The 27,047-nt window shown below is 31.8% G+C and overlaps 5 protein-coding genes and 1 long non-coding RNA gene across 6 annotated transcripts; 3 read left to right on the top strand and 3 right to left on the bottom strand.

The window, feature by feature from the left end:
• Window positions 1-3: 3 nt before the first annotated feature.
• awd (nucleoside diphosphate kinase) lies at window positions 4-633 on the bottom strand. The gene is made up of 2 exons (XM_040719331.2): window positions 495-633; window positions 4-436 (listed from the first exon to the last, which is right to left on the bottom strand). The coding sequence occupies exons 1-2, from the start codon at window positions 618-620 to the stop codon at window positions 104-106; spliced, it is 459 nt and encodes a 152-aa protein (XP_040575265.1). The 5' UTR covers window positions 621-633; the 3' UTR covers window positions 4-103.
• Window positions 634-936: 303 nt separating this feature from the next.
• LOC139906329 (uncharacterized) lies at window positions 937-1,994 on the bottom strand. The gene is made up of 3 exons (XM_071891045.1): window positions 1,832-1,994; window positions 1,391-1,757; window positions 937-1,331 (listed from the first exon to the last, which is right to left on the bottom strand). The coding sequence occupies exons 1-3, from the start codon at window positions 1,992-1,994 to the stop codon at window positions 1,064-1,066; spliced, it is 798 nt and encodes a 265-aa protein (XP_071747146.1). The 3' UTR covers window positions 937-1,063.
• Window positions 1,995-7,037: 5,043 nt separating this feature from the next.
• RpL35 (Ribosomal protein L35) lies at window positions 7,038-7,780 on the bottom strand. The gene is made up of 3 exons (XM_040719320.2): window positions 7,642-7,780; window positions 7,354-7,572; window positions 7,038-7,271 (listed from the first exon to the last, which is right to left on the bottom strand). Exons 1-3 carry the CDS (start codon window positions 7,642-7,644, stop codon window positions 7,122-7,124), a joined length of 372 nt encoding a protein of 123 aa, XP_040575254.1. The 5' UTR covers window positions 7,645-7,780; the 3' UTR covers window positions 7,038-7,121.
• A 238-nt stretch (window positions 7,781-8,018) lies between these two features.
• Arpc5 (Actin-related protein 2/3 complex, subunit 5) lies at window positions 8,019-9,132 on the top strand. Its single transcript, XM_040719307.2, has 2 exons — window positions 8,019-8,469; window positions 8,558-9,132. Exons 1-2 carry the CDS (start codon window positions 8,251-8,253, stop codon window positions 8,816-8,818), a joined length of 480 nt encoding a protein of 159 aa, XP_040575241.1. The 5' UTR covers window positions 8,019-8,250; the 3' UTR covers window positions 8,819-9,132.
• Window positions 9,133-9,948: 816 nt separating this feature from the next.
• On the top strand, window positions 9,949-14,221 carry LOC121124166 (uncharacterized). Its single transcript, XM_040719296.2, has 3 exons — window positions 9,949-10,255; window positions 10,453-12,901; window positions 13,656-14,221. Exons 1-3 carry the CDS (start codon window positions 10,096-10,098, stop codon window positions 13,825-13,827), a joined length of 2,781 nt encoding a protein of 926 aa, XP_040575230.1. The 5' UTR covers window positions 9,949-10,095; the 3' UTR covers window positions 13,828-14,221.
• A 3,181-nt stretch (window positions 14,222-17,402) lies between these two features.
• LOC139907627 (uncharacterized) lies at window positions 17,403-18,449 on the top strand. Its single transcript, XR_011784346.1, has 2 exons — window positions 17,403-17,676; window positions 17,739-18,449. It is a non-coding gene; the product is annotated as an uncharacterized lncRNA (long non-coding RNA).
• The last annotated feature ends 8,598 nt before the right edge of the window (window positions 18,450-27,047 follow it).

The raw sequence follows: 27,047 nt of genomic DNA, 5'->3' as shown, positions 1-27,047 counted from the left end.
GGATTTAAAAATATCACTTAATAGTTCGTTTATTATCAGATATGAATTAGTAGTAGTACAGATCAAACTATATAGAGTATAATGATAGGTTTAAAAAAAAGCCTTATTCGTAGATCCAAGACATGGCGGCTGGGCTCCAGTCAACAAGTTCATCAGGAGTAAACCATAGAGCGATCTCCTTTTCTGCAGATTCGACGGCATCAGATCCATGACAGATATTACGTCCGATTTGAACGCAAAAGTCTCCACGGATGGTTCCAGGTGCAGAGTCCTTTGGATTCGTCTCTCCCAACATGACACGGCCAGTCTTTACAGCGTTAAGGCCTTCCCAGACCATGGCTAAAACGGGACCACTGGCCATATATTTGACCAATCCTTCGAAGAAGGGTTTGGATGAGAGATCGGCATAGTGCTTCCTCAAATGATCCATGCTGGCCTTTAATCAAAAATATATTGATTATAATTAAGTATTTAAAACACACCATTGCACTAACCTGCATAAATTTCATGGCAACAAGCTTAAAGCCTTTTTGTTCAAATCGCTTGACGATATCGCCTACGATTCCCCGGTGGACGCCATCAGGCTTGATCATGATGAAAGTTCTTTCAGTGTTACTCATGTTGAATTTATTTAGCTGAGAAAGGACCGGTCTATGGGAAAGAGTTGATGAATGTCGACTGAACTTAAGAGAACAATCTAAAGGAGAAAGGGGAAAAAGGAAGTCGTACAAAATAAAAAGAAAGAGTGAAATCGAAAAACCAATAAAAGAAGATTCTTGTGTAACTGCTACAAAATACACAAGCCTATTGGACCACGTAAATATTTTGCCTCATTCAAGTCATCGTTTAAAGAATAATATGTACTTCTTAGTTCTTAGGGCCGGATCAACCATTTTAATTCAAAATACCTATAGAGTATAAGTTCTATACATCAGATAATATGTATCATGTTTTGTATTTACTTGATAAAACATGGATAGTCAATAGGTAGGTATATAATCAATGATGCTTCTAGAAAATAATTTTTATAACTATAAATTTCACTATAATTAGTATGAATTAGTTATTTGATAATTAGCGATAACAGCCATAATGCTGCTATTCCACATAGGGAAAAAGTCGCATCTGTATTCGTGATTAAATGTGATGGAGGCACTTTTCTATGTATCCTTGCAAACTTTTTCAATTCAGTCCATGGTAGATATACATGCAATAGATCTGGGATCATGAACCCAATATCCCTTAGGATTTGATGTAATTGACCTTGTTGTTTGAGAACGTTCTCCACAAATTGATCCCAACCACTGGCCAGAATATGAAACGTTGCAATACTATGGAAATGATTAAAAATAGGGTGTAGATATGAAGAGGAGGAAAATGTAATTATTACCTTATAATAATGAGGATTTTTTGAGGAGAGATAACGGATTTTTTCGAACATATGAGGCTCAAAACAAGTAGTGTTGATATACCCTCAGTCGTTGTAAAAATAAGTTGATGCCAGAACTGATCATAGTAATCGTCGTTTACATAATTAAAATAGACCCACCAGGCATAATAATGTGGATAAATGACAGAAACGAACAAAATAACAAATTTGAGCCGTGCAGTTCCTTTATAGATACAATACAAAACGAATTTTAATGCCTCATAGAAAATAATAAAGCATAGGCACATTGAAATCCACATGATCATCGTATTTTGAGTTGCGTTGAAGTAAACATGCTTATAACCAGCAACCCCTGTTTCATATCCAGCTTTTGAAAGAGAGGTAGATTTATCATCTATTAATTATCAATCTACGGATATATTTAAAACTTTTATGACTTACCCTTAAATATCGTGTCCCAGCAAGAACAGCTACAATGCTCCTTGCTCACATCGACATCGTATTGCTTCCAGAGTTTATATATGAATCCGAATTGAAAAATGGGTATAAATATCGGAATAGAGAGTGCTAAAACACTAATAACGAACAAGGAGTATCTTGACATGTCTATGTCTTTTCTATCTATCCGGAATTATAACCACATTAAATAATTATTAATTTAAAAGGAAATAAATAATTAATTTATATAACTTTATGTCCCTATCAAGATTTTGGTTCATGACAGGTACAGGAATGAAAATACCAGGAGACATCATGTCATTTGTTATATTTTATTTCGTTTAAGGAAATATTATTAGATATTATAAGACATTGTCAATTATATGAATTATTCTTCTTCATCCGACTTATTTGTCTCGGGGACAACTTCATTTTTTTTGGTGTTCACCATCTCTGCATACAAAACACAATCGAAAAGAATTTATCTAATGCTACAATATAAATTTACCTGGGGTCCCATTGGTATGAAGTTCATCAACAAATGTCAAATTCAAATCCTTTGGAACCTTTATTCCATTAGTAGTTGATGCCAAACTGCACATGATTAGTAGAGCAACAAAAATCTATGAAAACAATCATATTCTTACTTTAAAGGTATTTATTGATTTTGGATAGGTATTACCCAGGAAAATATTCTCATTTTGACGTTGATCCTCTTTGATTAATGGAGTCACTGATAGTGATATCCTTATATTCAATTTTAATCATATTTATACCTAAATTAAGTATATTGCATTTATTAGTCATAAACTCATATATGCTGGTATTTGTTGATCTACAAAGGAAAGCAATTATTTCGAGAATATTAACACAATAAATATTAATATATCATGCACCACATAATTTATTCTTTATGATTTTAATTTCCTAATATTGTATTAAATGAATCATTTAGGTTATCAAAGTATTATAGTTTCGTATTTGTTAGAAGACTTACAAATTGATTAGCCCTTATTTTTGTATTAATTATCACAAGTTAACAAATTTTTGCCCTTGGATTAAAATGGTAAAATTAATATGAGAAAATTCAGTAAAATTTAATTATGAAAGGTAATTTACGAAATAAATGGAAATTCCTTTACTAAAAATAAGTTAATGTGAGAAAAAAAAATTGAAAAAAAAGGAAATTCTTATAAAAATTAAATTCAAATTTTCAAAAAGGAAAAAAAAAAGACCCTCCACTTTTATCTTTCCCCCAGACCCGCTCACAATAAGGCCAAATGGCTATGTACAATGTATATACGCATCAAGGAGGGAGGGTGCAAATAATTGAGAGCATACTTAGTACAAGGTCCCTAAAACTAACCCTGTGCAGAGTAATTTTTGGTAAAAATAAAGACAAAATTAAATTTTTTTGGAAAATTATTTCAAAAATCCATAGCTGTTCACAAAAAATTTAATTTTTAGGAAAAAAATTTCCAATATTAAATTTTTTGGAGAAAAGTTTCAAAATCCACAGCTCTTGACAAAAAATTAATTTTTTTCGGAAAAAAAAATCAAAAATACAAAGCTTTTCTAAAAAAATTAAACTTTTTTTTTCTAGTAAAAAGCAAAAAATCCATAATTTGGAGTCCCTCCACCCCACGCCCCGCGGACGCTTCTGCATCTATATGAATAATAACCATATTTTATACTTATACCTAAGTCGTCTAAATGGAAAGCAGTATTTTACTGAAAAATACAAGATTCAAAATTCTTATCACAAAGAGCTAACTATGTTTTTAAAAAAACTTGTTTAAATCTGTTGCGTAGGATTCTTAAAATTTACTCCCAAAATACAGGATTTTTTTTTAATTATAATGTTTTTTTTCATTGGGGCAAATTATGCAGCAGAGCTAAAAATTTAATTTTGCCCCAGGCCAGGCCTAGGGTAGATTTTTTATATCAATAAATATTTTGACTGAGAAATACATATTCTTTCAGTAAGGTGAATTGAAAGAAATTTGATTTTTTTTAAAGCCATTGAAAAAAAAAACCAACAACTTTTAGAGGATCCCCCAATATAAGATTTAAAATAAAATTCCCATAGGGCCCTCATTTATTTGCTAAAAAAAATAAGATTCGAAATAAAATTTAAAAAGGAAGGAAAGAGTCATAACATTTAACTTTGCTCCAGGACCTGCTCACGTTAAAACACTTGGCTGTAGGAGACAATTTTTGACTTAAGCATAAAATTAAAGGGGGATGTCTTAAATCTTTTAATATAAATTATGATTTCAAAAAAAAATCCCCTCCCTTGTTCTACAACTTTCAGCTAGGGGACATAACTCAGTGTAAATATAAATACCTAATAAATCAATAACTAATAACATAGTCTATGGTCTAGGAGATGATGATTTTTTACCTCCGCAACGAAGATGTTTTTTTCTCTGTTTGTTTGTTTTTTAGTCAACAGGATTACGGGAAAAGTTAAAATCGATTTTGTTGAACTTGGTACGAAGATTATATATGAACACAAAAAGAACCATTAAATGCTTGAGAAATCAAGATCAAGGTAACACAAAACCGAAAAAATACATAATCGACCATAGTTTTGAAACAAATTGTTATACATACATCACTCAATTTGATGGTAGAGGTTTTGCGCCCTATCGAGTATGCATACTAGTTTGACCTAATTTTCAGTGCAGAACTCAAAATTCCAAATATTTTGCCTCAAACACCTATTTATGTGAATTATATCAGGGGCGTACGCAGGATTTTTTTTTTTTGGAGGGGCTTGGTTTTTGGATTTTTTTTGAAAATTATTTCAAAATTCCATAGTTATTGACAAAATTTTTCAAAAATCCATAGCTATTTACAGAATATTAATTTTTTTCGAAAAAAAATCCAAAAATCCACACCTATTTACAAAAAATAAAATTTTTTCGAAAAATGTGAAATATTAAATTTTTTGCTCTGCTGCATAATTAGCTCGAATGACCTTTTTTAAAAAAAATAATTGTTTAAAAAAAAAAATTACCCCCATTTTCTTGTAAAATATTTTCATCCTGACTAAAGAAGGGTCTACTAAAAAGCAGAAATTCATTTATTTTTTGGGGGGTAGGTGACTACAGCCTTTCCCGTACACTCCCTCCAAACGCCCCTATATATAAAATATGGATTACTCTATCCGAAGATATATTCTTGTGGTTGGAAATCCTGACCTTTTTATTCGTTGTGCAGAATCAAAGAAAATAGGAATATGCAGTCAAGTAACAACCAGCGCGGTTAAATACAATAAAACTATGAAATTAATTGAATTATAAATGTATTTCTTTTATTCCGAGTTTTTGACATGACTGACTAATGGACCCATTAGTCACAATTCTTTTTGTCTACTCCAAATGGTCAAGGTAAAGGACATAAGGAAAAGAGTTCACACTCAGTAGAAGAAGAACATGTTTTTCCCTTCTCTTCGCATATTGATCTAAAATTATCTGCTGCCATAACATCTGTTTGGAAGGTCTTGGACAATTGGAGAAGTATTATTTACTGTCTTGTGGACTTAATTTAATTAGCCAATAATTAATAATTGCAATATATTTTTCATGATGGTAATGTCAAGTGTATAGTACAGTTTATTTTGGAATTGGAATCCATCCAAAGTCTCGGGAGTTTGTCAAGTAATATAATCAACTATTTATACTATATGAGGGATATAAAAATTAAATTAAGGGTTTCCTTTAAAAGGATGCCAGAAGGTCTTATAATCTATTTTCTATTTGCTTAGGCTCATTTTGAGATTAATATTTCTGAGGTAGTCTCCAAAAAGACGGTGGATTTTTGAAAGATATAAGATATAGAAAAAACCAAAGCTCAGGTTTAACTGAAACTTTTTTTTTTTTGGCAATCTATCTCATGTATTCAAACATTCATTTACCAAGAGGAATCAGCGTAGTTATTTCCTTGCCTAATTCTTCCTGTTTCTTCGAAAAAGTTCTTAGATGAGCTTGAACTGGCTCTCATCCTCATTTAAGTGGTAATTTCAAAGAAGTTTGACCCTCGAAACGGTCTTTTTTTGTGACTTAGGACTGACTCACGAAGATAACGAATAGCTCATACCGTTTTGGATAAAGGTTTTAAAAAATAATATGAATACGTCCATTAATGAATTACTCGTTGATACGTAGTAACAGATGATTAACTTAAATAGAGTTCATTGCATGATAGTAATTTTGAGGAGCTTTGAAATTAATAATTTTTTTCATTAAGATAGAATTGAATTATTTATTTTATAATCTATGAGGTTAGGCTAATTTCAAATAAGTTGATTTAAATTTATTTTATCACTTATTTGAATAATATAATATTAAAAAGATTGTGACGATGGTATTGATTTAATTTTTGTTTTCCACACTATCGCTATGCATACAAATTAATAATTTGTGAAGATGAAATGAATCCGAAAAGTAATGATGAGTTCATTAAATAGTTCTTCAAATATTTGATTAGAAATGGATAGGACCATTTTTGACCCCAAGATTGCGCACCAATGATAATTTAATCTTAAAATAACTATTAACATAATGTCCCAATGTCAAAAATACAACTTATTAGAGCTCTGACCCTCCTCCAAAAATCAAATTGAGTGATGTATCTGAATTTGTACCCAAGATATGATCAATTATGCAGTACCTTGACCTCTCAAAATTTAATGGCCGCTTACTGTGACCATATATAATCTTCGTACCAAATTTTATCTTTTTTGGGCCTGATTTAATTAATAGCTCAAGAGAAAGACCATAAGCCTAGTGTTGGTGATTACAAACATAAAATTTTGTTGAAACATCCAGCCGGCACTAAACACTATGGTTATCATAACACAAATTCTAACAAAAAAATTCGAGCTAATAACTCAAAATTATTACAGACATGAATAAAAATGATTAGATGAATAACATTCGATAGTGTGAGTGGTAGTGTATTCATTCAATTGCTCTATTTGATATTTCTATATCAACATGAAGGATACATATTCAGAAAAGGATAAAAAACTATCCTAATCGGTACAGAAACCAAGATTAAACTCATCCCAAGGTAACCTTAACATACTTCTACGAGAAAATTCAAATATGATAGCTAATCGAAATACAGCACAATTATTAAAGAATAAAACAGGGAACGAACATTTTCGTTCATTCGAAAGTCGTATGAATGTTGCTAATAATGATGTTAAACATTTATTCGTTATCAGCATATATATCTAACATAGTACACGATTTCAGTAGGATAATTGCGTCGGAGTAGGTTTTTAAGCCTTGATTGCAAACTTCCTTTTGGGGAAAGCTTTCATTTGACGCATCTCCCGAGAAGTCTTAAGGCTAGCTTCATGGGGTGTCAGGCGTCGTCGAATAGCACGGGTCTTCTTGGGGCGGAGGTCAAGGGGCTTGTATTTTTTGTCCTGGAACACAAATATAAATGAAGGTGAAGTAATGACGAGGAAACATATGTTATTGAACTACTGAAGAGTGAATTGCACTTACTCTGTAGAACTTGCGAAGATTCTCTTTTTGCTTCTGGTGCATGACAATGTATACACGAGCAATAGATTTTCGGACAACACGGATTTTGGAGAGCTTGGAAGCAGCACCTCCAGTTACCTTGGAGACTCTCAAAGCTCCCAATTCAGTCTTGAGAGCATGGAGCTGCTTTGTGAGTTCTTCCTTCTTCTTCAAGCGAAGTTCCGAGCACTTGATTTTAACCTGTAATAATTATCATTTACGGGGATTACATGGATATTCCGGGATTAATATTAAGATAAGGTATTTTACCATGGTGATGTTCTGAGGATCGCCGTATCGTAAAGGACCGGAAAGAGAAAGAACAGCTGACAATAACAATCAGAAATACAATATATTTAAAAATAACGGCCAAAACGGCCAAATATCTGTAGTTACAAATGTAATCAATTAGCCGTGGCTTATAAAAATACTTTTGTAAAGGAACTCTAATAATGTAAGTATATATACATAAATAAATGAAAGACAATCCAATCTCATCACAATCCTCCAAAAATTAGTAAAAAGTAATTATCATATCTATCTTTAATAATAGCTAAAAAAAGCTATATTACGTCATTAGAAGTAGCTATCGACGATATTTAAGTACGTTTGAACGTAGTTTTTGTCAGGTGATCAAAAGTATAAGTTTGTACAAAAAAATATGAAAACGTAACAGAAATTGGACAAAGTTAATTAAGACGTTCACTTGATGTAAGCGGTATCTTTGCATAGGACTGTTGAGCTGAGCGAGTAGTGTATTAGTACTAACCATTAAGTAGGAGGGGAGTCTTTAGTAGACGTTCTTCCATTATTACTCATTCGTGATATTATTTCATATTTATTATCGATAAACACTCTTGTCTAGTTTTCGTGCGGAAAATGTCAGTGAATACATCAAGTTATACATTTCGTAGAGTGGATGTTGATCAATTTAATGAAGATAACTTCCACGACGAGACGGAAAATGGGACCAATATTAATAACAATAACTGCGATAGCAATACTAACATCGAATCCGAAGTGCAAAACTTTCTCAATAGTAACAAAACCCTTGATGCCCTAAAATTGATCCTTCAAACATCTCCCGTGTCCTCATCGGTAAACTATTATAGATTATTATTTATAAGATATATGTATATTATTTTAATGATTAGTATAATGAATCAGGGCATGCCTTCCATTCCAGGATCCTCTCATGCCTCTCTTGATGCGAACCCTTCTCTCTGTCAAACAAACGCAAGTAGATGGAATAGTCAAAGAATTAGATACTGATCAAAGGGATGTTCTCATGCGATACATTTACAAGGGATTTGAAATTCCCTCTGAAGGATCTTCTGGACATTTATTAATTTGGCACGAAAAAATCTATGACATATCCGGTGTTGGATCTATTGTACGTGTTTTAACAGATAGGAAACAAGCTCAAATGCGAACCCTTAGCTCATGAATAAATATTATATATAGGGAAAACAATATCTAATTCAAAGTCCCCACCAATCCATCTTTAAATAATTTACCCATTTCAGTTCAATTTAGAAACAAAACAGAAGCTTTAATCGAGTCGATATTTCTTATTGGAAAAAGGAAAATCATCAAATCATCATTTATATTATTCATCACTATGTTATAGGATGTGATTCTTCGTTTTAAGCTTAATTAATTCCCCCATTCTTATTGCATTTACAAATCATGATTATTTTTTGCCTGTTTGTTTAAAATTATCTACATTATTAATATCAAAATATATTTATAATACTCGAACGTTTCTTCCTGAGTAAATAATTCACTTTTTATGTGCTAATCATTTTAAAAGGCATTACCAAGACTAGTTAGATGGAAATCATTTTTTTGCCATCTATGAATTACTTTTTTTATACATATTTAGTCCTCAAAATTATAAGGGAAAAGTGCTGGAGAGTTGTCGGCAATTCATTCGTAATTTCAAATTAGATTCAGTCTTTGGCAAACCATAAGGATCTACCTTAAGATTTCAATGCACGTAGTAAATGTTTTTAAGTTTTATATTAAGGTTGTGAAGCAAGGATATAGCTGGCCTTTTATCCTTAGGATATACTATGAAGTTTCAGGAATTACTTCTCTCTTTATTTGACAGCTACTATCAAATTTTAGAAATTCTACCATGTGAAAATTATCATAATTTTTATAATAATATATGAATAGTGACGGACCGTGAGATTAAAAAAGAAAGAATTTAAAATGTATCGTCACTCAACCTCTTGTAATACTGTTGGTAGTACTTTTCTTATTGCCCCTCTTATTGAAGAAAGTGTCAATATTTAGTTCTAAATTATTTGAGATTATAATAGTAAAAGCTAAAAATTGTAAAATGAATTTTTGTTTTCCTGGGAAAATTAAGGTAATATTATTAATTACTTCATTCATATGTGACGTTCGAGAATCGTTTTATATATGAATTGGACTTTTTTTGGTACTATATAGTCTACTTCATAATTATGAATTGAGTGAGTAAAAAATCTGTTTGTTTGAGTCACATCAAATATGAAATAACTAAGATAATTACGTCATTCGAGGTTGAGCGATATTAAGCATTGCACATCCACAAGTATCTTAAGAAAGTAAATAAACTAGAAAAACAAAAGAATTTTTCATTGGATCCCAGTTTTAGTACTACATAGACAATAATAATAGAAATATTAAATATATCACTAGGAGCTCATCAACAGACGTTAAGTAAAGCAAAGAATGGCCTCTCCAGAGGTTTTGGAAAGTCGTCAACATGTGGGATCCGCAAAAAAAGTTACATTTGAGGAAAGGCAGAATGAAATTCGAAGAAGAAGAACTCCTCCACCTCGATATCCTCATCGTAAATCCTTTCGAAAAAGGAGCCACAGTTTCACTGAAGGTCACGTGACTATTATTATGTCTATTTAATTAATTCCTATTGTCTTAAATATATATATATATATTAATTATTATGTGAATGAATTACTCTTTCTCTTCTTTTAAAGTCAACGCACTCATTCCTAGCAATCCATTCCTGAAGATGTGGAATATTATTATAATGAATAATATTTCTTTTTTGTATGTTTCTTATTATAGGGTCCTTTAAAAGAGCTAAAACCTTGGACAATAATGTTTTACCCTCCAAATTCCTTCTTGGAGGTAATATACGAGATCCTCTTAACCTCAACTCTCTGTCTGATGAGCGTTTATCTGAGATCGTGAATGCTATCACACCTGAGTCCTCCCCCGTTCCCACTCCTAAGCATCGTAAAGCTGAATATAAAATCCGAGTCCTTATTCCCCCAAACATAACAGATCCTCTTAATTTAAACGCTGGGGTTGACGAAAAGGAATATGAGTCCAGACTTCGTAAAAAAATACGCCATAGGAAAAGACCCTCTTATACGAATAAAAAGGAGGAAATCATTCCACCTCTTCCTCCACCGAATCCCTTGGAAATGCCTTCCACTTCCGCTACAGAACCCCCTGCAAAGGTATCAAAAACCAATGTAGTGGCATCGAAATGTAAAGAATTGGAAGGGGAGGAGCCGGAAGAAGAAGAACCAGAGGGTGAAAGTGCCAAGAAAGAGGTGTCCTTAGTGAAACCAACTGTACCCCCAGAGGTTAAAAAACGTGCTTTGGAGATTGTAAGCCCCGTCTTACCACTCAAAAAAAAGAATCCATCTCCAAGGTTTAAAGATAAAAACAGGAAATTTCAGTACGGAAACTATAATCGCTACTATGGGTATCGCAAACCGTCAGACTCGATAGAGGAAGATCTAAGATTACGTTTTCTTAAACCTGAATGGTACCGAGGGAAAAAGGTTTTGGATATTGGGTGCAATGTCGGGAAATTGACTGATATCATTGCCAAATTATTTAGACCCAGAAGCATAATTGGTATAGATATAGATAAGGACTTGATCAATGTTGCGCGTAAAAATCTTCGGAAGAAGAGAGACGCACATGTTATTAGTGAGTTTCCAAAGTCTATGAGCATTCTATATGGATCCGTTGGAACAATGGAAAAAGATGATGGAAATTATCCAAATAATTTAGGGTTTCTTACTGCAAATTATGTTCTAGATTCGGATGCTTTGTTGGAAACTATGCAACCTGAATTTGATACAATCATGTGTTTTTCTACAACAAAGTGGATTCATCTTAACTTTGGAGACGAAGGCATTAAAAGAACTTTTAAACGCATTTATGCTCAACTAAATCCTGGTGGAAAATTTATTCTTGAATCTCAAGGATTTACTTCTTATCGTAAAAAGAAGAAATTAACTCAAAAGATTTTCGAAAATTTTAATAAGATAAAGCTACGCCCAGAAGGATTCGGAGACTTTTTAATTAATGAAGTAGGATTTGTATCTAGAGAACTCATTGCAGTTCCTCAGCATCCATCCAGGGGATTTCAGCGACCAATTCAAATTTTCACTAAACCTTCTATTCAGAAGTCTCCATCTTCCAATTTAACTACGTCTTCTTCTGCGAAAAATTCCCCTTCAGTCATTGTAACTCTTGATGAAGAAAATAAAACTAAAAAGAAAGATGTTTCAAAGCCTGGCTCTTCTTCATCTTCGTCTACAGCTTCGTCACCCTCTGTTTCGGTTCAAAAATCTGCCAAAAACAGAACTAATAAACTCTGTAAGCCTTCTACTAGCAAATCGAAGGATAAACTTGCTCCAAAGTCGAGCCCTTACTATACTATTGGAGGAGGACCTACCCCACCTGGACGAACTCCGTCTATTGGAATGACTCCACAATACGATTTGGGTACACCCTGTTATAATCCAGAAGAATTAGATATACCGCCAGGAGGCTACTATGGTTATAATACTCCTGGAATAACTCCGGGATATTCTGGACCAAGTCCTGACGGATATTCAAATTGTGGTCATATTCCCCCGATCCAAAGACATCACAGTCCAGTTTATACTGGGCCTCCTCCAGGAACTTTTTCTGGTGCATCTACTCCTGGAAACGACGAATCTGGATATACTCCTCACTATTCCGGCTATACACCCAGCTATGAAGGAGGAAGTACAAGTAATAACTGCAGACGCAATGTCTATACATATAGTCCTGGAAACGGCACACATTCACCCAGAACTGGATCTGCTCCAGGTACACCCAACCCCCATGTCTCACCTGGAACACCAAATCCTCATGCATCACCTGGCACGCCAAATTCACATGCCTCCCCTGGAGCTCAAAATTACCATGCATCATCACCTGGACCTTCGAATTATCAAAAGTCTCCTCGGAATGCAGTTCGATCACACCGTACTTCAAGAAGTAATAATAATACCAATAAAAGTTCTACCAACAACAACTCTGTATCCGTGTCGAGTGCCAGCAGTCGTAACAACAGCAGCAGCAACAGTAATAATAATAGGTGCGGCACTGGAAGTTCCACAACTACAACAACAACACCACTCGTTTCTCCCCAAATTCAACAATCTGAAATATCTGGAAACACTACACCCCATCCAGGGACTTCAAGCTCTCCTGCAAACAGTGAGCAACATCGATATCTCTGGTGAGTAATTAAAGACTATCATCATCATGTTTCATGCATGCAATCAGGGGGCATCACTTTGGAGGGGGGTTGAAAGCTTTTACAGTTTATGATAAAATATTTTGAAGAATTATTATTTATTTTATTTTTTACCCAAGTTTTTGGCACTTTGGGACTATCTCCCCCATGTTCCCATTTGCATGACATAGTGTTAGTACTTAATCATAGTTTATATTCTCTTCTTCAAAACCCCTCTCCTTCCACCTGCGTACGTACTTAGTACATAGCACCCAAGGTTAATAGAAATACAAGGTTTAACTTCCACCACACTTTTAATATTGATGTCATAGACAATGAGTGTTGTCATGGGTTGTCAAAATCTGTGTTTCTTGCCCGGCAGTAGGTACGATACATTAAATTGAAAATGTTAGGTCTAGTGACGTCATAGACTATGAGTGGTTGCGTGTTTTGTCAAAAATTGCCTGTTTTGTGCAGCTGTCGGTACAATACATCAGATTGCCAATTCTAGCAAGCCCGATTACATGATGGTCGAACCTTATATTTCTATTAACCTTGCATAGCACCAAATACATAACATTTTTCCTGTTTATTAAATATTTTAGAACAGCCCCCGTCCCTTACACAAAAAGTACTTATACTGATATCCCATTTCTTCCGACTGAAATATCCATGCTCATACCCATCTGCGGCACGGCTCTCCACGCAAATTCCTGCTATTTTCTAAACTCTTTGTTAATATATTTCTATTAATTAGGTATGGATGCTCCAGTAGTGGTGGAACAACTCCACAATCCGGTATTGAAGATCCATCCTCTTCTCCCAAAGTAGTTTACCCTTCGACTTTTGTTTCAAGTCAAGAAGGAACTGATAGCAATCCCTCTACTCCTGTCTCAGAAGAAAGGCCTGAATCTGCATCACCTCAGTAATAATAATAATATTACTATTATTAAGGACATCTAATTAATTATTCATTTTTTCTCTATATGTATGATTTTGCAATGTTTTTGGCTGTGTGGATAATATGTTGCTTAGTTATGTATGTGTATGTAAAACAAATCGTAGGAGAGAGATACAAATTATAAATTGATATAATTATTAAAGCGGTACAACCCCCTCCCTCTCATTTATTAATTATTTGATAATGAAAAAGAATGTGGATAATTAATTATGTTTGATTTTTTATTTATTGTTGTTCTCTTTTGTTTGTATGTACATTTATTTCTTATCTAATTACATATATATTTTTTGCTTTTCCTTTATAATTCATATTATAATATTATTTACCAAATTGAAACAATTAAATTGTTTATTAATAATGAATCATTCACGTCATTATTCTTATTGTTTCATGCAAAATTAATCATTCGAAGTTGTTCACAGCTTATTTAGAGCTTTTTTGAATTAAACCAATCAATGTTTAGAACAAGCTAATAAGGGGAAAATAAGCAGAAAAGTGGAAATACGTGGAATAATCGTGCAGCTTATTTTGTTGTTCTTATTTCCCTTTTGAAGGAATGGAGTAAAACATGACGTTGGCTTTTTTTTCAAACAATTACTTCTTTTATATTCCCCTCATGTGGTATATGTTAGTGAGTATTCTATGCAGAGATGAAAATCGTTGCATTTTGGGCATATAAAAAAAAACCGAAAATCAACATATAACCCTGAAAAATTGATGAATGTTTTAGAAGAGAGCAGTTTCGCTGTCATGACGCTTGATTAGATCAGCTGTGACAATGAGAGGAAGAAGGAAATGGGAAAGAATGACTTCTTTTCGATCCTCTATTCTACTCTATGTCCGACAAGGACTTAAATAATTACTCAGCAACAAACCCTTTTATGAGGAAACACAAATTTTTTCTAGCAGGTTTTGAATAAAATTAAATGTAGTAGAAAATCAAGTTCTCTACTCAGAAGTTAAGTAATAATGACAACAGCTTAGAGAAAGAAAATTCTTTTTTTTGATCAAAATACCAATTCCAAAAAGATAAACGAACTAAAGATACACCCAATTTTCATAATTAATCCCATAGTGTCTAGATTTTTCATGATTTTGGTTAATGAGGTAACGTGTTTTCTCAAAACGTCTTAAAAAACACAGTAGTAATTGCATTCCTTGCAGCCTAGCCATAGTTGGACCAAATTAATTAAAATTAAAACGGTTTCAGATCAAAATACAACACTAGTCGCTACCCTCAATTTTTCTAAACTTTTCTATATATTTATAGTCGTGTAGAAGAGTTTGAATTAGGCCCGCTTTTAGCATGAACAGTGTCTGAAGCATAGATAATTGTGTGGTCCCCTTTCTTTTCTTTTTTTTAGTTTAGAAAAAAGAAATATAAAATATTTGTTTAAAATTTAATATGTCAACTTTTTAGAAAAGATCAATCCTGTTTATCTTTTTATGGTCATATTTTAAAACAATTCCTTCTCGGTGTATATAATATTAAAAAAAAAGAGCATCCAGAGCTAGGTCTAATGTCTTGTAAAGCTGGACTTGTCATGCCTTAGCGGTCATGACTCATGACGTTTCATTAAATTTACTACGAGTAGCTGTGAGAGGAAGAAAATAAACACAAATCCCATTCTGTATCCAGCAATGCATAGGCAGAAATTACCTCATTGTCAAATTGACGAGTCTTTTTTTTAAAAATAAAACTTAGAATTAATCGTTTCTTCGTAGAGGAGAAGCTGTCCTCAATTATAAAAACAATTATGTGTTTCTTTTATGCGGATTAAAAAAAACACGAAAAAGAAATCTGCCTACTCGTGGTTGTAAAGAAAAAACTAAGTTTAGTGATTAGAAACTGAAAAACAATTCTTGCGTGTGCTCTTCGTTCTTGTTTGTTCATAATTTAATAAGCCGTGGAGGTGTTAATTTCTCACCTTAAAAGAAGAATTCTGGCCTATCGTTGCTATTATAAATGGATTTAAAAATGCATAATAAAATAAATAAATATGAATTTAAGTATAATTATAATATTTTCCTTGCACTAATGCCATTTTAAATGTAGAAGGTTTTCCTCTGTATATCAGTAATTCAATTTCTTCACCAAAAATCGTATTAGGGTCTTAATTAAATAATATCATTTGTCTCGCTCCCGCCTTTTCTTCGCAATCTTAGAAAAATTCAATCTATATGAATGATGTACAAAGGTGAAAATCCAGTGTGGAATGGGCATGTTAAAAAAAAGAAACCGAAAATGAACATGGTAACCCTAACAATTTTAAGAATGTTTTGGAGGAGAGAAAGAATAATTCTCATGACGTTGTATTAGATCAACTACAATCACCTGTGACAAAAGAGGAAGTTAAAAAGGATATAAACAAGGATATTTTCTAGTACTATTCCGATGTCGATCCCAATTCTACTCAGAGTCCAACAAAGACTCCACAACAAATCCTCCGTCTTTTTATGAGCAAACAAGAACGTTCAATCAGGTTTTGCATATAATTAAATCTATTTAGGAATGGATGTTCACTACTCAGGAATGAAATAATAATAATGAAAACTGCGAAGGAAAATAAAATTCGTTCTTTATGCTACCAATTACAAATTAACAGGCCAGCTAAAAAAACACTGGATTTACATGTATGATGATGCATCCAATAGGAATCTTATTATTGAAGAAGGGAAAATGAGCGTATTCGGGAGGTAAGAATTACCACCTCTTAATTTGTACAATTTGCTTATAGAAGTTATCTTATGCGTAAACGTAAGATTAATTATTTCATTCTAGAAGCCGTTTTCGGAAATTGTGGGGACGCAACCCAAAATGGAAGAATATTTTGTGTTTTCCTCAGAAAACATTTCCATGTGGAAGGGGTTTATATGGTGAATAATTGGAATAATGGATTTATTTTTTACTACACCACATATTTATACTATAGGTAAGGGTGATAATTTTGGTAAGAATAGAAAAGCGTGCGAGGAGAAGAGAAGAAATACTTTTGGCATCATTGATTAAATAATATACATCTTCTTCTATCAATCAGGAACGTTATAATTCCCGCCTTTATTATTCAATATTAATATAATATTAGATGGTGATAGTCGCTAGAGAACTGAATAAAATGCCTAAAATAAAGTCGCCTTCTGTCTGGATTTCTGAAAATGGAGGCCCAGGAATTTGGAAAATACTTACCGGATGAGAAACAGATGGTTTGTCGGATTTGTCGATATAAATGTTCCTTTAGTCCCCTGTCTAGAATTCCACGCCACTCATTATACTCATCTCATATCAAGAGCATGGATATTCATCTAAAAAATCAAGTTAATGATGAATACATCAAGTCAGACTTTAACTCTGATCTCACAAAGATGCTTATTGCATGTAATATAACCTTATCCATTGCTGATCATCTATGTTAAAAAAATTTATGGAGAAATACACGGGTAAACCTATCCCTTCCTGAGGAACCATCATTAAATTAATGGAGTATGTTGGTACTGATGTAATTCATAGAAATACATATAAAAATGCTTTGAGTCATCCACGCCAAATGAAGATCAAGTTATCAGTAAAAAGTATAAAATATTTACTAATTTCGAAATGGAACTCTGAATTTTGTACTATCTCACAGTAAGTATTCAATTTTTTTTAAATCTAACTATAAAATATGATTCTATTTTAGCTAAACATATCAAGAATTATGATAAACTACTCATTAAATGGCAAAAACAACTGCTTAAATGGTCACAACAACGGGGGTAGTAGCTTTGGATGGTTCGCAACTAGTTTGTCTGAGACTAGTTTCTTCACTTAAAGACTTGGGTATGATAATTAGGTTTTCCAATATTACATAGTCAATAAATATTACTTTTTTATCACTTAAGGCTTAGCTATGGTTGATAGGCTCCAAGAAATGGTCTTCAGAAAACTCATAAAAGGCAAAAACAACTACTTAAATGGTCACAACAACGGGGGTAGTTACATTGGGTGTATCATTATAATTAGCAATTGTGTAAATCCTTCATGATAATATTATGTTGTTATATAAGCAGAAATAACAGGGAAAATATCTTTTTTTTGATGCTCTTAATAAGGAGTAATATCGCCGGACATTACTACATAATTAGCTTTTGCTCTAAATCTTTAAGATGGATTTATTTCTAACATTTTTGTATTAGTATATTTATTGTCTAATTTTATGATTTTGACATTTACTTTATTATTAATAATTAGTTAGATCTCATCGGTAGAGGTATATCTATCCTGTGCACAATTGTATATAGCAACTTCGACAGGAAGAAGAGGGGTGATTATCTTTTTGATTAAACTCCACGTCTCGCTTGTTTTTTGCAACCTAAAGTTATGACATATTTAACTGGATTCCGGTTTCAGAACAAGAAAATATTATTTGGATCAATCTATAATTTCAATATTCTGTGTATATAATTTATTGTTATTAGTTATATGATTCCAATTGTTTAATTTTGTATATTTAACATAAATGTATGATGGTATATTTTTTATTATGTAGATTATATTTAATTAAAGCCTTCTTTTTTAAATCTGGAACTTCAAATATATTTCGAAATACTCTACTTTGTCGTTTCATTTGTTACTCTTCTGAGAATATGGTTCATAATGAATTACAATTTCATGGAGTGTGACGTTTTCAAATCTACTGTAACGTATAAAAAAACATCTAAGTCAATTATACGTAGTATATCTTCATTAAACATTTTGCTAATAAATACTTTCGTTATACCCTCAAAAATCATAATAAAGCAGGCAGATGATAATCAAAGCAGTATTTTAAACAATGATACCATATGTATTTTTTTCCCCCTTCTCCTTGCACGCGTTTTTCTCTACAATATTATCAACTATAACTATAGGTAAGGTTGATAATTTTGTTAAGGATACAAAAGCGTGCGAGGAGAAGGTAATAAATACTTATGGCATCATTGATTGAAAAATAAACATCTTCCTCCATCAAGAACGTTATCAATTCCCGCCTTATTATTCAATATTAATATAACATTTGATACTGATAGTCGATAGAGAACTGAATAAAATCTCTAAAATAACGTCTCTTTCTGGAAACGGAGGCCCAAGAATTTGGAAATACTTACCGGACGAGAAACAGATGGCTTGTCGGATTTGTCTATATAAATGTGCCTTTAGTCCCCTGTCTAGAACTAAACGCCATTCATTATCTTCATCTAATATCAAGAGCATGGAAATTCATCTATAATTTCAAGTTAATGATGAATTCATCAAGTCAGACTTTAACTCTGATCTCATAAAGATGCTTATTGCATGTAATATACCCTTATCCATTGCTAATCATCCAACATTAAAAAAAAATTATGGAGAAATACACGGGTAACCCCGTCCCTTCCCGAGGAACCATCATTAAATTAATGGAGGATGTTGGTAATGATGTAATTTATAGAAAATTGTGAAGTTGAGATCATTTTCAGTATGTTTTGAGTCATCCACTCCAAATTACGATCAAAGTTATCAGTAAAAACTATAAATTATTTACTAATTTCGAAATGGAACTCTGAATTTTGTACCATCTAACAGTGGGTATTCATTTTTTTTAAATCTAACCATAAAATATGATTCTATTTTAGATAAAAATATCAAGAATGATGATACCCAACTCATGAAACGGCAAAAACAACTACTTAAATGATCACAACAACAGGGGTAGCAGCTTTAAATGGTTCGCAACTAGTTTGTCTGACATGTTTCTTCACTTAAAGACTTGGGTATGATCATTAGGTTTTCCAATATTACATAGTCAATGTATATTACTTTTTTATCACTTAAGGCTTAGCTATGGTTGATAGGCTCCAAGAAATGGTCTTCAGAAAACTCATAAAAGGCAAAAACAACTACTTAAATGGTCACAACAACGGGGGTAGTTACATTGGGTGTATCATTATAATTAGCAATTGTGTAAATCCTTCATGATAATATTATGTTGTTATATAAGCAGAAATTACGTTGATTTTTTTTTTTTGATGCTCTTAATAAGGAGTAATATCGCCGGACATTACTACATAATTAGCTTTTGCTTTAAATCTTCTCGATGGATTTAATTCTAACATTTTTGTATTAGTATAATTATTGTCGTAATTTTATGATTTTGACATTTACTTTATTATTAATAATTATTTAGATCTCATCGGTAAGGATATCTATCCTGTGCACAATCGTATATAGCAACTTCCACATGAAGAAAAACGGATGATTATCTTTTTGATTAAACTCCACGTCTGGCTTGTGTTTTGCAACCTAAAGTTATGACATATTTAACTGAATTCTGATGTCAGACCAAGAAAATATTATTTGGATCAATCAATTATTTTAATATTCTGTATTTATAATTTATTATTATTATTAGTTATATGATTATAATTGTTTAATTTTGTATATTTAACTTAAATGTATGCTAGTTTATTTTTTAGTATGTATATTATATTTAATTTAAGCCTTCTTTTTTAAACTTGGAACTTCAAATATATTTAGGAATATTCTACTTTGTTGTTTCATTTGTTACTCTTCTGAGAATATGGTTCATAATGAATTACAATTTCATGGAGTGTGACGTTTTCAAATGTACTGTAACGGATAAAAAACGTCTAAGTCAATTATACGTACTATATCTTCATTAAACATTTGGCTAATAAATACTTTCGTTATACCCTCAAAAATTATAATAAAGCAGGCAGCGGATAATCGCATCAGTATTTTAAACAATGATACCATAAGTCTTTCTCCCCCTCCCCTTCTCCTTGCACGGGTTTTTCTCTACAAGATTATCAACTTTGACTATAGGTAGAGTTGGGATTTTTGTAAGAGCCCGAGGAGAAGGCGAGAGCGAGACATATGGTAAAACTGAATGAAGACCATAGTTAATATCAGATCCCTGTTATATGATTTTGGGGCAGAAAAATAACTTGGTATAAAGAGGAGAACCTTCTACATTAAAAAAAACCCATTAGCGTAGGGAAAATATTATAATTATATTTAAATTCATACACATTTTTGTTATAGATTTTTAAATCAGTTTAAATTAAATATAGGTGATAATCAGTGATGAAAATCTGGTGTATTTTTTAGCTAGCCCCTTTTTTTTGGAATTGGTTGTCTGAAGAATGATTTTTCTTTTCTTTAGCAGTTAACAAAGTTATATGTATATCAAATTGTAATGAAAAGTAGGATTAAAGGGTGTTTCAAATTCACCATAAAAGCAAATGCAATGTTTGCTAATTTTGAAACCAATTAATAAAATCAATTCGGAATGAGAAAATAACGGTTTCTTTTTTATAAGATGGTTATAAATTGATACTACTTGATATTCTTTTGTGGTGAAACAAAAGAATAAATAAGCTGATAAGGAGGGCTAATTGTGATGTAAATAAACTGTAATCAAGGGATTTAATTTTACTAAGGGTTGTTGAACTACATCGCTAGTTATTTATCCAGATAATTTTTACGAGTATTTTTATTGTCGAGTGGGATTAGAAAAAGGTTTAATAGATCCAAAGAAAGGGTTGTAAATTGTCCCTAAACTTTCTTGTTCAAGGTTCTACAGGCACTGACTCTCATAGCCCTTTATTGATATATCTAAGATAAAAATAGTCCGCATTATTCACTCGTATTTGATTTAATTGTATTTTTAGGAAACCAACCAGCACGGCTATCTTGCATTGGGGGGGGTATCTGTACAATGCAGGATCCTTCAATTAAAGGAAATGAGATCCACCGAGTGAGACACTAAGAGACGAGATCCTTTCACAAAACATGAAGAGAGGATTAGAAGGTGCGTGGGTAGGATATCCAAATGGAAAAATATTAACTTTTAGGAAGAATGGGGGGATACAACTTCCGTTAATTGCTATCCAGGTGTAGGGATAATTTTTTAAAGACATTTAAATAATAATGTTAATTATATTCAATATTGCACTAAGGAAGGGTGCAAACTATAGATTCTTTATTAGAGCATTAATTACTAGATATATGGATGAGTGGAAATTTTAAAAGTTAACGAAACCTTAGAAGCTCGCCTTTTTCTATTAATAATAACGATGGACAAATCATTAGAACTCTTTAGTAGTCCTTCATAAATACATTGATTGATAAATATATATATAAATAATTGTATTTGAATTTTTAAACAGGGAATTGGAATATTTTGGATTTAAAAAATTAATAGTTATAAACAATATAAGTATAACTGACCATAAGTATCCGTATAAATCTTCTAAATCCAATTAATACTAAATTTTATAACAGTATTTTTATTAAAAAATATAAATGCCGTCTAGATGCGTAGTTCCATTTTTTAAAATTGGAAAAGTTGCTGGAAAAGATGTTAAAGAGGATAAAGAAGCTTCTTTTCATCGATTTCCTACCAAAATGGAGAGCTTTTAGAAAAATGGAAATCTATCATAATCGAAATTATATGCATAGCAAGTCTATTTTGATACCTCACTTAATTTTGTAATAAATAGAATTACACTCAAATATAGGATCGAATTGTACTTAAAAAACTAAATTTGCTTGAAATAACTACATTAAGAATGAAGGAGACATAATAACTATAATTAATTTGTATTTAACTTTGAACTTGGAATCAACTTATTTGCTAAAATAAAATGACTTAAAAATCATATTTTACTAATATATTTTTGAATACATTTTGAAGGTCCTCCCCCACAATAGTTGAATTCTGAATTAAAAACTAACTTTCTTGAAATATTGATGAAGCACAGTCATATTAAGTTTCTTAATAACTATATGAAGTTCGAGTAAGCAATTAAATTGACCAGTCATAATGCCCTTTTTTTTAGATGAACATTTCAGAGACACTAAATCTGAAATATAATAATGATTTTAATACAATACTTTATATTAAGGAGGTCACAAATACCCTAAACATGAATCGGATAGCCTTCAGCATTGGATTTTTCGTTTTTCCTTGACCTTTAATTATATACTATTTGAAAACGTTGAAATGTCGAATTTATACCATTAAGAGATGATGTAATCAAGACATTCTGTCAATGATGAGATCAAGTGTAAAGAAAATGACGAAAGGAGTTTCAACATGAACGTTGCGTTTTAAAAAAGGTTTTGGAGTCATGGCCAAAGAATGAAAGTAATGTTTCGACTGAATGTGGTAAGGAAAATGACTCAAGAGTAGTTATAGACAGGCTTATTCCATTTGTAGTAAGGGAAACAATCCCGTTGGCCCACAGGAAATCCTTATAACTTTAGTAGGCTATATATGAATAGTCATAGAATATGATATATCTCCATACGCTTATGCAGATAATTCTTCTTCGAAAACCTCAACGTGTTTGATCATTTATAAAGATATCGTAGATATAAGTATATATGTTGACGTTGTATTATGTAAAACAGGAAAACTCGTGCACTAACGATCCTGAAATGTATCCAGCTACATAGACTATTATATCCCTCCTTGATAAATTTTAAGGTCAAAAGGATCATCTAAATTTATGAGGGATCAGTTTGGTGTTTTTCATCTTCCTCTCAATAAAGTCATTGCCTAAGGAGGGGGGATTTCCTCCACCACTATAAATAAGGAAATACACTTACTGTCTTGGAGTAAAATTTGACATCTTAAATCACAGATGAGGACAACTAAGTAGATACTTTGTGATTTGAGGAAGAAATAAGTACTCCCAAAGACTTGCTACTGTTCAGAAACTGATTCCTTTACTTTTTACGAGTCACACACACATGTAATTAATGGTATTATTAGAGGTCCTAAGTATCACAACAGTAATAAAAAATATCCTTAGAAAAACTAACTAAAAAGTTGAGATTAAGAGGTTGCATGGATAGTAATCATCCATATAGTATAGTAATTCATGATTAAAGAGATGATGTTATAACAACAATGATTTGGAGAATGATGAATATAAAAAGAGCACAGCAGTTTTTCCTTTTCTAACTCAAAAAAGTTATTTATCGTAACTTTTTGCACAGCCTTAGTTATTGAATACATAAGATAGGAATAGCAAAAGAAACAATGTTTCATATTCAACGCTACATCCACAGGCCTGCAATATTTCATTAATACCAAGTTTAATAGAAATTCAAGGTTAGACCATCATGTAATCGGGCTAGCTAGAATTTTCAATTTGATGTATCGTAACGACTACTATGCAAGGCAGACAGATTTTGACGTAATAGAGAATAACAGCGGTACTCTAACAGTAACGGTCAAGGAGGGGTATATAATGCTACTCTTATTAATATTTATTCTCTATGAAGTCACTATTAAATAGCATTGTGGAAGTCAAACATCATTCGGAAAAGCGTGTATTTCTATTGACCTTGATTAATACTACTGTTTTTCTTAGATCATAAATATGTATATCATATGCATAAGACTCACTATATACAGTGTACCCTTTATACACGTTCGATGCTATTTGCACACGCCTGCAATAGTTAATTAATACATCTACATACAGGCGCTATATACCACATATCACCATGTCACTTTTTTATACGGACAGACAGAAAGCCACACAGAAAGACAGATCGACTTTGCTTTATTAATATATATGTTTTGAAGGGAATCGTCGGTGTAGTTTTAGTAAATAAATATGATTAATTTTTATTTATTTGATAGATAAATACATTCAAATCCGGATAAATGAAACAGCTATTTTTCAGATGATGGTTGGCTATGTCCAGATTTTTCTTATGTCCGAAGTATTTAAAAAAACTATAATTTTTGATATGTATATAAATAATTAAATACAACCAAATTTTTCCTATTCAGTTATTAATTATTGTGTGTGTGTTTTCAAGGGGGAGTTGTCACTCATGATATGTATTCAAAAACAGTGTGAAATTAATTTAAAAACAAACATACAGGGAAAAAAATGTTGGTAGGAGCTTAAGATTTGTACCTATAAAAGAGGAAAAGTCCTCTAGAGAATTCCTCATTCTAATATTTTCTATCAGACTCACAATTTTTTTTATGAAGTTGTAGGGGCGTCCGCAGGGGGTGAGCTGGATGGGCTGTAGCCCCAGCCCCAAATACCAGAATTAAAAAAAAAAGGTATGTTTCTAACTTTTTCCCAAAAAATTTAATTTTGTATGAGCAGCTATGGATTTTTGATATTTTTTTTTTTCAAAATGTCATATTAGAATTTTTTTTTTCAAAAAATTTACTGTTTAAAATTAAATTTTCTTACAAAAAATCAAATTTTTTGTAAACAACTGTCAATTTTTTTTCGAAAAATTTTATTTCTTGAGTATAGCTATGGGTTTTTTGATTTTTTTTCTAAAAAAACAAGAACATTTTTTGAGACTAGTTGTGGATTTTTGAATTTTTTTTCTCAAAAAAATTAATATTTAAAATCACATTTTCGAAACTTTATTAACTAATAATTATACTAATGTTTTTTATATATTTTCAATAGGCCAAGGTAGGTGATTAGTTGGTTATGACAATGTTAAATAGTAAATCAGATGATAAGAAAAAATTGAAGTTTGAAGATTACAAAACTCCTTTCAAAATTTATTATAAAAATATTTTGACAATATATCCATCTAAAGTTAAGAAAATATAATGACCCACGTTGAGAAGAATTTTGTGAATCCCTCCATGTGAGTAAGTTACCTATATGTGTATTGGATTATAAACAATTTATTAATATTTATTTTGTTACAATTTCATAGCCGCAAGATAGCACTGAAATCCTGAACTAATGTAAATAAACTACAATAAGCAAACACCGTAAATGTTCAGTTGACTACTCTTCGAAGTGGAATAGCATTATCACAGAGTCAAGGATTTTGTAAGGAGCAGATTGCAAACACCCTTAGGGTAAAAACCTTTTCAGATTTTCTCCCATAAACAGGGGACATCCTTTACTCCCTCATAAATAAGAGATTTGGTAGGAACCGGACATAAGAGTCCAAAACCTGTCTTGTACAGTTACGTGCAAGAAGAAAGTTCCCTTACTCGTTAAGTCAAAGCACAATGTTCAACGCCAACTTTCATTATTCAACTTATTTACTTTTTGTATTCAGTTCTCTATTAACTATTCACCCCATGAAATATATATAGAATTGAGTCTGAAGGATAAGAAAGTCTCAAATAGTCGAAGGAGCAAGCGAAGGAAACTCATATTTAAAGTAAGTAGTTTGTATTTAAAATGATGCTTTCAATTCCATTGCTTACTAATTGTCGAGTAAGATGGAGTTGTGTTATTATATATAGGGCGAAAGTGTCTCCATCTTTTGTTATACAATTCTCTATGATTGAGGGCTTTCTAATTTTATTTAGAGAGGGAATTTATGTTCTATTGATTTATAAGTGTTTAAAAATAGAATAAAAATCCCGGATGGATCAATAAGAGAACAACTGTTTTAAATGCCATTCTATTCACCCAACTTAATATGTAAGCTCCTGTTGTATGGGTTATTGTAAGGATTTCTGTGAAAGATTATGATGTTAGAGAATGTAGGTCTAGTTGATACGTGTGTTAGCTGGTACATGTCAATTTCAATATAGTAAGTTTCTACGTGCCATACAATGATGTCCAGTAAAATGATTGTGGTAAAAAGGCTGTGGACAAAATTGTTGAGGTTATATCGTTGTGTGGTAAAATTGTGGTGAACATTATCATTGTGGGACAAAATTGTTCTGGGAAATATCATTGTGAAGCAATATGATTTTGAGTAATTTCAACAATGAAAACAAATGTTGGTAAAACTTTTCTTCCGCGTTTCTTTGAACCTCAATTGCCCCTTTTAATATACGCTCCAGGGATCTCTCTAATAATAATATAAAGTATATCTATTGATATATGTAATTCTTGAACTTTTATTGATTGATATTCTAATTTGAATTATGACTTTCGTATGAATCAAGGCTAATATACCCCTTCTATTCTCTATGACGTCAAAATCTCCCTCTTTTGTCCAGCAGTCGGTACGATACATCAAATTGAAAATTCTAATAGGCATAATTACATGATGGTCTAACCTTGTATTTCTATTAACCTTGGTATGAATAAGTATATATAGCTAAAATTAATTATATACATTATAGCAACATAACTTAGACTAAAAAATTCAGAGTATTACTATAGTTACATTTAATTTAATTCAGTCTTAAAATATATTAC

The sequence above is a fragment of the Lepeophtheirus salmonis genome, chromosome 1 (genome assembly GCF_016086655.4).
Source record: "Lepeophtheirus salmonis chromosome 1, UVic_Lsal_1.4, whole genome shotgun sequence".
Taxonomy (NCBI): Eukaryota; Metazoa; Arthropoda; class Copepoda; order Siphonostomatoida; family Caligidae; genus Lepeophtheirus; species Lepeophtheirus salmonis.
The sequence above is the reverse complement of the archived record's forward strand: the minus strand, read 5'-3'. Positions and strand labels throughout refer to the sequence as shown.